The 10,450-nt window shown below is 50.7% G+C and overlaps 4 protein-coding genes across 4 annotated transcripts; 1 reads left to right on the forward strand and 3 right to left on the reverse strand.

The window, feature by feature from the left end:
- Nucleotides 1-351: 351 nt before the first annotated feature.
- Nucleotides 352-1,302, reverse strand: N7462_006301 (PhzF family phenazine biosynthesis protein; the record flags this gene model as incomplete). Its single annotated transcript, XM_057078019.1, has 1 exon — nt 352-1,302. One exon carries the CDS (start codon nt 1,300-1,302, stop codon nt 352-354), a length of 951 nt encoding a protein of 316 aa, XP_056933599.1.
- Nucleotides 1,303-1,606: 304 nt separating this feature from the next.
- On the reverse strand, nt 1,607-2,668 carry N7462_006302 (GFA family protein; the record flags this gene model as incomplete). Its single annotated transcript, XM_057078020.1, has 1 exon — nt 1,607-2,668. One exon carries the CDS (start codon nt 2,666-2,668, stop codon nt 1,607-1,609), a length of 1,062 nt encoding a protein of 353 aa, XP_056933600.1.
- Nucleotides 2,669-4,911: 2,243 nt separating this feature from the next.
- Nucleotides 4,912-8,609, reverse strand: tof1 (putative DNA repair protein (Tof1); the record flags this gene model as incomplete). The annotated part of the gene is made up of 4 exons (XM_057078021.1): nt 4,912-5,969; nt 6,022-8,157; nt 8,220-8,457; nt 8,523-8,609. The coding sequence occupies 4 exons, from the start codon at nt 8,607-8,609 to the stop codon at nt 4,912-4,914; spliced, it is 3,519 nt and encodes a 1,172-aa protein (XP_056933601.1).
- Nucleotides 8,610-8,827: 218 nt separating this feature from the next.
- N7462_006304 (3-hydroxyacyl-CoA dehydrogenase family protein) lies at nt 8,828-9,970 on the forward strand (the record flags this gene model as incomplete). Its single annotated transcript, XM_057078022.1, has 3 exons — nt 8,828-8,953; nt 9,005-9,104; nt 9,240-9,970. 3 exons carry the CDS (start codon nt 8,828-8,830, stop codon nt 9,968-9,970), a joined length of 957 nt encoding a protein of 318 aa, XP_056933602.1.
- Between the last annotated feature and the right edge of the window lie 480 nt (nt 9,971-10,450).

Genomic DNA, 10,450 nt, shown 5'->3' on the forward strand with positions numbered 1-10,450 from the left:
GCTGTGAATTGTCAATTCTCCATGTATCGGATTCGAATATCTACGGAAGCATGATCTGATGGGAAGTGCTCGGTTTTGAAATTTTGAAATGGCGTGTGTACCGATTTGCGAAAAGGAAGTTGTAAGATCGACACACAACGAAACATCGCAATTGCAATTGCTTGAATACCAGCTACTACTTCTGTCCTCCTACTACTCCTACTGCTACTCCTCCTATCTCTTCCAGACTTTCCAGGCTTCGCATCTTCCCAACGGCTTGGCCATAAATGGGAGCAGTCGGGAGGATCGTTGACTCATATCCATTATGCATATTTCCTGGATAGAAACTAGAAAAGGTCTTTTTTGGATATTCTACACTTCCGGCACCGAGATGAGGCCCTCCGAGACCCGCACCGCCGTGCCCGTCAGCAGTACCTGTTCGATCTTCCGGTTGGCATTCAAGGTCACGCCAACGCCAATATCACTGCGCCGTCCCATCTCAACGCCCTGCACAAAATGATACCGGTACTCCTGGCCCGCCTGACCCTCCGTCAGTGCCAGATAAGACGCCAGCCCGCTGGCCGAGCTGCCTGTCGCCGGATCCTCCAGCCCGCCTAGCATCATGCGCGTGCGGATCACCTTCTGCTGCATCACGCTGTCTTCCACATCCCGAACGAAGAAGTACACGCAAATCAGTCCTGACTGCCAGCCCTCGTCGAGATGCCGCTCGACGGGGACCAGCTCGCCGCCCGTGGCGCGCGGGACGGCCGCCAGCGCCTCCAGCGACGGCAGTTCGATGAACGTCTGGCTCATGCCATTGACGATCGAGAACAGCGGGAACGTTGTCGCCGGGTCCGGGAAGTACGGCGCCAGCGTCGGGTGCAGGTACAGCAGGTCTTGCAGCGCGTACCGGGACGCATGAATGCGCGTGTTATGCGCTATTTGCGCCTGCACAGCCTGGCTCGCTGGGTTGATGATGGAGATTGGGATCTCGCCGGATTTGGTCACCAGCGTCGTGACGCCGCTGCCCTTGGCTGAGTCGGCTGCATGGCACAGGAACCATGACGCGGCGCCGATGGTGGGGTGGCCGGCGAATGGGATCTCGCCCTCAATGGTGAAGATGTCGATGGTACGCTTGTCTTGCTGGCGTACGGGGTGCACGAAGATCGTCTCGGACAGATTGTATTCCAGTGTGATGGTGTGCTTCTGGCGCTGCGTCAAGGTGACGGATTCATCTTCTGGGAGAAAGACGACGGCCAATTGATTGCCGGAGAACGTCTTCGTCGTGAAGACGTCGAGGGTGACGAATTTGAGTTGAGTCATAGTCTCTCTATCTCGAACTGGGGAGTTTGGTTTCTGAATTACAAGAGGTGAACAGAGTGAAACGGCAGATTATGATCATGATATACTCTCTCCACTCTGTGACAGTTTTGACTCACCCAAAAAGCGGGTCTTCTGCAGCTCCCGCTTACAGCCGGTACTTGGTCTGCAGGACCCTCGAACGTCATTTTCTACATGCAAGAATGATCCTGTGTGTATTTATTTACCTGTGTGTATTTAAAGTTCTTGTGGATGTTGCTATTTCTCGAGTCTCCAGCTGACTACTTCAGCCATCGAAACTCTTCCTCTACGGGATCACGAAGTCCTGCGCGTGGCCTCGCTCTGCCCCCCATTTCTTCATGCCTTCGATCAGAGCTCGGCTAAACCCTGCGTGGTAGCGCAGCCCATTCTCTGGCCAGGACGGCCTGCCCGCTCTCCACACGGCCCACTGCTCGGCCATGGCACCCTCCGGCGCTCGCAGCAGACCAACTGCCACATCGACGATCCCCGGTCGCGCCTCGCAGTAGTAGAACACTGTCGCACCGCAGGTCCCGCAGAAGGTTCGCAGCACGTCGTCGGTTGACTGGTAGCCCTTGGATGACCCGATCATCAGGTCCGGCGGCATTGGCGGCGAAATATGATCCTTGGGGACGAACATCCACGCCAGAACATTCCCGCCGCTGACCAGCCGGCAGTCGTCGCAGAGATCCAGACAGGCGAGCCATCGTTTCGGGTCAATCGAGGAAACCCATCCTTTGCTGTGCGGACTGGCGAGGAAGTCATCTCGCGGCCGGGAGATTGTGAACGATACGCCGCCGCAATGGCACTGCGCCAGTAGCTTGTCGTTCTCATCGCGTCGAGGCAATGAACTAACTGCAGGCGCCGTGGTCGACGGCGCCGGCTCGCCTAGATCGTTCATTTCCAGGCGATGCCCATCCACTGTAGAAAACACAGCACTGAGTCCTCCGTCCGGCGTCGAGCTCGGGCACATATGGCTGTTGAATTTCCAGATTTCTGGGTCGTCTCTGTTGACGTCGAAGATCGCACTCGAAATCGTCCACCCGCCGTCCTCGATCCCCTGGTCTCCGATATGACAGCCGCAATGGCTGCAGGACCACTTGAGCGACCGGAAGCTTGGATGCGTGTACGAAGTCATCTGGTCCAGGCTGGATGGCGCGATGAATTGTGGTTGCACACCTGCGGGCAATGGCGCGTGAAAGCAGCATAGTGTGCCGTAGCTATAACGACAGATCGTGCAGTGGCAGAGATGGATTTTCAATGGGAGGGCTTCGGTGGGCACATTCAGCGTAAATTGAACCTTGCGGCAGTGGCAGGATCCCGTCAGGATTTTGGTGGACGATGCTGCCATAATGCCTTGAAAGATTCCCAGCGCGCTGGTGATTGAAATTTGAGGTGAAGCAATTGAACTATCTCCACGACTGGGGATTTGGTTAGTAGATGAGTGGATCAGAGAATTTTGTCAAACCGCTTAAGTGAACTAGCTAGTCAACTAGTCAACTAGTTAACTTGAGAGTTCTCTGGCTTGATTATAAAGCGCATGCGGGGAAAACGGGACTCGTATTTGAAGATAATCTATGCCCAATTGGAGTCAAGCTCGTATTCGGAGTCATTCAGTGTGCCTAATAACCAGAAAAATCAAGCTAGAAGTCTACGAAAGACGCAGCATTCGTTCATACAATGAAGAATACTGTAGTAGTAGCATTGACTCATTCATACTGGTGCTAGCACGCACCCCCGCCTAGACGGATCCAGGACTCTGGCTGCTGCCTTGAATATACATAACCTGATCCACTACATGCTGCTTTCAGATATCTTCTTCATCTACAGCCAGACCAATTTTAATCAGTGCCGCTACTGGTGCCATACGGCACGGCACGTGTACCGGCGAGTTATCGCCCAGGAAATACAGTTCAAGATCCATTATCATTTGAATCCCTAATTAGTCTCAAAACGAAGAAAACATGTTGAGGGCTGCCTTATCTGGTGATCACGTCTTGGTTTTATCATTATCAAGACTCATCTCAGAACGAATTCATATAGCAAGCTAAACATTCTACTGCCAAGCGCAAACTGTGGATCACCACCCTCGATGAGTGGATGTGATGAGGCTTGGTTTCTGGTGTATTGAGAAGTTTCCCATTCGATGGACGTTTGAGGCTTTGAATAACCTCAAAGTTGCAGCAACTCCACTGTATTTATCGTAATCTGCCGTGGGGAATGGTAATTCATCAAAACAGGTAATAGGTGCAAAACAATTTGACAGACATCCATCACAAGTCAAAATTATACAGTCTTTTCAGATCAGCTGTTCGTATATTCTCCAAAATAGCGGTGTACTGGGGCAAATGAACCTCAATGTATGCTTCTGCTCCCATTGGCGATTGGCCGCCACATCGACATGGGGGGATGCGGGGTGAATCTCACATTTCGCATTTTGCAGTTCGTTTTTCGCGTTTTCTCCCGCTATTACAAGCCTCCTAGAGTCGAAAAACATAGTACTTTGTCAGCTGCGATGCGTTTCATAGTCTTTATTGGTCAAGAAGCCGCTGGCGTTGAAGGCACAACAATAGACGGCAGTTGCTTATCATGTCCTCGGCGTCCATCCTTCTCATCATCTGAGGATTGCTGGCAACAAACAACTCCTTCCTGACTACAATTCTTCACTACTTTGAACTACATATTTCAAACTCTGAGCATCCTGTTTGGGGTGATAGCCTTTTACTCGATGACTCGCCCCCAAGGAGGTCGAGAAGTAAAGCCTCGCCAATTTCTATTGAACCATTAGTCAATTCATCGTCCACCTGCGAGGAATGTACTAACTTTGATCAAACAAAGCTGTTTATTCCTTCAAAATTGTAGCCATCTAATAGAGTACCGATTCAATCTCAAATGAGGTTTGTCGTATACAACGCGTTAGGTGTCAGTCGCTGAATCTACGGTTAATGAGAGATTGGCAGGACGGAATGATCTGGACAAGCGACGGCATAGCCCCCCCCCCCCCCCCCCCCCCAACCTCCGGGCCTTGTTCTTGTTGCCAAGCAGGCAATCGAATTTGCGGTTGGCCGTCGCAAACAAAGCATACCTCTACAGAACACGCTCATCCGCATCAGGAAGATGGTTCAACTCCCAACGTCCTTAGAAACAACACCCCGGCCAGACTCTTTATCTCAAAGTTTCACATATGTACCAGCAAATGACCCTCAAGACGCACTACAATATCATGACACTTTCGGTTTATTCCGTCGATTTTTTGGGCTTCACTGATACTGATCTGATCTTTTTTTCTAGGCGGCTGTTGGATTCGAGATCAGCGAAAGCTATCTGAAGTGTTTCACGGTGTGCAAAGATGGGGCGCTCGGGCCGCTTAGCCAGTCAAATATATCATCCAGTCGTTGAAATCAGGAAACAGTGACCTGTGTGATATCTAGCAAGCTCCAGAAGGGACTAATTGAATACGAATGTACATCGTGATAAAATACATAGACATGCAATGTGGCTCTTAGCCCAGGTATCCATCCAGTAGTTAGTCCCAGTTGTTCCGAAATGTCAAACGCCTCGTCAGGTCATCACAAGCATATCATCCCCGTCTCTTCACTCGGAATCGCTCTCAATCACGAACCCTCCCCGCATTCGCCGAGAAGTTGGCGCTATAGGTGCATCTTCATCATCGCTATCAGCAGCGGGAGCTCGGGCTGCAGCCTTGGACTGTCGATCTCGGCTAAAAACAATATCGTCATCGAAATCCATCTCGTCTTCAGCGGAAGTGAGGGGCGTGTCTTCGTCTTGAGCACCGTGGCTTGTTGAAATTTCTTGCAGAGAGCCAGTTGACAATTCGTTTGCATCTGCCATGAGCACATCGTCATCATAACCATCATCGCTTCCCTCGCCACTGTCGCCAGACCCAGTGCCTCGTCGCCGACGCTTCGGCTCCTTAGCAGTCGTGTCGCTTTTGCGTTTTCGTACGCTGGGCTTCTTTCCTTTGCTCTTGGGGAGCGCTTGCTCGAAGTTTCCAGTGAGTAGGGCCTTCTTCACATTCTCTGCTTGTTCTTTTCGCCGTTCTTCTTCCAGTCGGAAGAACTCTCGGTCAGCTTCCTCGTCCGTCTCCTCGTCGCTGGCATGTATAAAAAGATCACTCTTGATCTTAGCTTGGCGGGCGAGAGTATTAGAAAGCCGTGCTTGGCGACGGGCCTCTAAGGTTTCATCATCCAATGGCTCCTTCTCAGCGCCATCATCGTCCTTACGCTTCTTCTTGCGCTTCTTCTTCAGCTCATCCAAGGCATTGGATTTCGCCCGGGGATTCGGAGGGAACAAGGGCCCATCAGGAAGGTCTTCGCCTTCGGAGTCTGATCCGAAATCCACATTGAGCATCTCGTTTACTGCACTCTGTCGCGCACTGCCGGCATCTCTGCGTTGCAGCATATCTCGAGGATCTTCATGGCTGCCCTCTGGAATTGGGTTCATGATAGCCTTGTTAATGTTCGAAACAATCTCTCTCAGTTCCGTCGACGACATGGCTGATGGAACAATCCAAGAGGCACCTTCAACGTCCTCCATGCCGAGTCGCTCAAATCCAGCTACGCTCATGAGTAGCCGAAGCTTGCCATTTAAGAACAACGCCTTCTGGCAAGCCTCGTCACGAGGTTTGACAGCTATCGAGTTGGTCAGTGAATGATTAGGGAGTACAAGGTAGCCTTCACATACGAATTATGGGGTGAGGAACACTAGCAGCTTCGGGAGACTCCGCACGACGTGCTTCATCTTGAGTTTCCCAATCCTCTCTTTCAGAAGCTGCCGTGTTTAATACATCAACAACCCACTTGACAAGATCAGCCTGCCCGTCAAGGACAAGAGCACCAACGACAATGCCTGTCTTGGTCTCGGGAGTATCCGCGTGACTCGAAATAATCTGTAGCTCCATAGCTGGTCGCTTTTTATTAGTAGATATGGTTTGTCTTTCATGCCCGTATTCAAGGTAGAAGACAGTCGAGTTCATCTTGCTGAACAGCAATTCCGTAATCAAGGCCGGCCGCTGGTCCAGCCTCTTCACCAATCGTCGAATGATTTGCCTCACCAATTCCTCCCATTCTTTAAAGATAGGCTTGCTGTTGTCGATAGGTCCCGGGCCTTTGACCATTCGATGGAAGAGATTGATGATGTCTAAACGGAAGAGTAGGACAGTCATCTCTTGCTTGAAGGCTATGCGGTAAAAGTAGCGGTGGGCTCGCTTCAGCTGTTCCGAGTTCAGCTCCTTATAGTAGCTGGTAAAGGTTACGAAGGTGTCCACGCAGCTTTGATTGCAAAACTTTGAGGCGAACCGCTTGAAATCAAAGGCGCGCTCTTTGGTAACTTGCGTAGCATCTACCAAGTCCTCTTCTTCAGAGTTCTGCTCCTCGTCGTTGTCCTCTCCATTTTGAGCTTCGGGATGATCGGTCTTCTTCTTGCGCCGAGCCTTTCGCTTTGCTCGGATCTGAAGGTCGGCATTTTCCTTTGAGTATCGCTCGAGCATCCGCAGAAAGACATGGGCGAGCTCTGTCGCTGCGTCCAAATAGCCGAAGCCTTGGTCCTTGTACCCGCGGATGATGGAGAGAACTCGGTCATGGGTCGTCTCTTCGTAGAAAATTCGGTTCTGAATGTTTTCGGCAATTTCTTGGTCTTCTTCAATTGGCGACAAGGCCATATCCTGGACAGTCAACAGGATCTGGGTAAAGCAGCGCATCTGGGCAGTAAGATCATCCCATTCCTTATTGTCCATGCTACTTTGCATAGCTCTGTTCAGGGAAATGAAAGTCTCTTGGTTGAGAACACCGGCGACCAAACCATAACTGTCTGGCTCAACGTCTTTGGCAGACTTTCCTTTCTCGGCATCTTGGCTCATCTTCCGAGCACGCCGGGTACGTTCTGCTTCCAAGAACCAACCGACTGTGTAGAAAAATTGTCGAACATTGATATCCATGATTCGTTCCGCCTCGCGTTCAATGGCTTTTCGTACGTGGGTGAAAAGAGGGTTGAATCCGGAATCAAGAAACTCCTCCACGAACGTTCTCAAGTTCTTGGTTGCCGACGAGGAAAGATGGATTGGCATATTAAAGTCGTTATTCTGCGGGACATCGTCTTTCCTTCGGCGAGGTCGAGGCTTATTCCATTTCTTGCTCTGATCCATCTTCTGGAATGTGGTTTGATCGTCCCGCAAGACATCTTGTCCAGATACGGTAGATACCTTCGCCCCATCATTACGCTTAACCCAAATCATCGTACCAAATCTTCCGTGTCGTGTTGGTGCATTTTTAGCGTACTCTCTCTTGATCAATTCTTCTTTGCGGAGAATTGCCGCGAGCTCGTCGGACTGCTTGATCTTCTTCTGAGTGTCATTCATAAATAGTTTGTCGACACTGATACCTTTCACCAGATGGAAAAGAATCTCCAGCAGAACCACGTCTTGCAAATTGAAGTCGTCACCAACATTTGAGCACATGGTCAAGATCAAAGCGAACGCATCCTGGTCTTGGAATGCATTGATAGTGGCAGAGCGAGAGGTCTCTTCCTCCTCTCCTTCAGCGGCAAGTCTTGCATTGGTGGTGATAATCACAATGTTTCGTAGAAAATAGAGCATCAACTTCAGGATTCCTTCGTCTCGAGACTCGCGTTCGGATCGAGAAATGGCCATGCTTGGGAGGGCGATTCGGATAATGGCACGTAGAAGGTTAGCACCGCCATACTTGAGAACATTTCGTTTATATTGCACCTGGACTTGCTGGATGTATGGGGTGTGTCGATGGTGGTTGACGGTCATCTGGCTATGGAATTCAACTGGCCAAGTTAAGGGTACGAGCAGTTCCACTATTCATATTAGCTTCTCTTTGTCGTTACCACGTTTGACGCTTCCCAAGGTAGCCACATACAACATGTTAAAGCAATTCGCGTCATATGCTTGCTTTTCTGCCCATTGGTCCACCAGACCGAGAGAATGGGAAGTAGATCGCCGTTCACCAGGTTCGCTTCACCAAGGCATCGTGCCACATCCATTCGATTGTTCTTTTCATCATACAATTTCAACCATCTCTTAATATCTCGGAGACATGCAAGGGCATCATCACCGAGCATATATCGATCGGCATCTTCACCATTAAAACCACCCAGCTATGAAGCATGTCGCGTCAGACAATCGGGATCCCTCCCAGCAGCGCAAATTTCGACAGACTTACCGCGGTGACCAGACTGTAGACATAGCCGCGCACGTCCGGGTCGACCACCTGGACATCGTGGCCCACAGCAACCGCCTCCTGGTCCATGGTGGGATGGTCGATGAACGGGAAGCAAATGTAACTCGAAAGGGAAACGCGTCTTGACGCGTTGGGCCTCGGCGATTCGGAGAAACTGAGAGCGCCGCCCACTGCCGAAGATAGCCGATGACGTCGGGCCAACCGCCAAACACGTGAAGATCTATACCCCGGCCACACCTCCGCGTCTCTTTTCTCCTGCAACTTCTGCGAAAGATTCAAGCACAGCCATGTTCGCCTCGTCTCTTCGCTCTGTGTGTCGTAATGGCCCCGTGGCGGCCCGCAAATTCAGCTCCACTGCCGCTACGAGCGCTGCCGAGGTTAAATCGCTGGGTGTGATCGGTGCCGGGCAGATGGTCAGTCGCATGCATTTGCAAAATCTCTGTTCGGTCTCTAATTCATTTTAGGGTCTGGGAATTGCACTTGTTGCTGCACAGAAGGCCCAGGTTCCTGTAACTTTGGTTGACACCTCTCAAGCTTCCTTAGATAAGGGCCTCAAGTTTGCCGGTACTTGATCCCCGCTGTTTGGCCCCTTCCCCCTTGTTCTCTCAGCCTCGGACTGTGCAGTCTTCGGTCTTTTCCCGGATCTTTGATCTAAGCATTGTCACGTCCTTGACCGCTAATGACAGTATAATGGACCAGACAAGCTACTGGAGAAGGATGTTTCTAAGCAGCGTATTACTCGTGAAGCCGCTGATGCGGCCCGCGCTCTCCTCACGCCGACCTTGAAGATGGACGACCTCTCCTCGGTGGACTTTGTCATTGAGGCAATTCCCGAGATCCCTGATCTCAAGCAAGCCATTTTCAAGAACCTTGCCCAGATTGCTCCCAAACATGCTATTCTAGCCACCAACACATCGTCCATCTCCATTACTAAGATCGCCGCTGCCACCACTACCGATCCGACTAACCTACAGGCCCCATCCCGCGTCATTTCGACCCACTTCATGAACCCGGTTCCTATCCAGAAGGGCGTGGAGATCATTCGTGGCCTGCAAACCTCGCAGGAAACTATGGATACCGCGATTGCCTTTGTCCAGCGCATGGGCAAGGTGGCCTCCGTGTCGGCCGACTCTCCCGGCTTCCTGGCCAATCGTATCCTCATGCCTTACATCAATGAAGCTGTGATCTGTCTGGAAACTGGAGTTGGTAGCCGTGAAGGTATTGACAACATCATGAAGAACGGTACCAACGTCCCTATGGGGCCCCTGACCTTGGCGGATTTCATCGGTCTTGATACCTGTCTGGCTATTATGAACGTTCTTCATCAGGAGACCGGCGATAGCAAGTACAGGCCTTCCGGTCTTCTTCGTCGGATGGTTGATGCAGGCTGGATGGGTAAGAAGTCAGGCAAAGGCTTCTACGATTACTGATTCGCCGTGCCACCGGGTATGATACTGATGAGGCAAATTTGATGTTTTCCACTGCGATATACCTTCTGTATGCTACCATCTTAGATTATATTCTTTCAATGTGAATTGACAAATAGGGGACTCATTTTTTCAATATAATTCAGATAGCTGCTATGGATAGATAATCAATAGTAAGTATAAAAGCACTGTTCGCCTTTATGGCTATCATGTTTCGTGCAATTCAATCGGTCTGCCTGTTATCTTTTTGAGCTTTAAAATAGCTTGATGGTTGTCTTTTGGCGATCTGCTAGGTCCCACTTCTATCCTGAACATGGATAGGTCGTTATCACTGGTGCTGCAACTACTCGGGCAATTGTCTCTCGTCTGGCTATCTCTCGTCTGGCTGTCTCTCGGGCAAATGCCACTCGCACAGCTTCGATGGCTTCTTCTCTCTCGGCCTGCTCCATGGCAGCAATTACAATTGCCATATCAAGATCGCCA

Source organism: Penicillium macrosclerotiorum (assembly GCF_028827735.1).
Source record: "Penicillium macrosclerotiorum strain IBT 26536 chromosome Unknown utg000006l_segment0_segment0, whole genome shotgun sequence".
Lineage (NCBI taxonomy): Eukaryota > Fungi > Ascomycota > Eurotiomycetes > Eurotiales > Aspergillaceae > Penicillium > Penicillium macrosclerotiorum.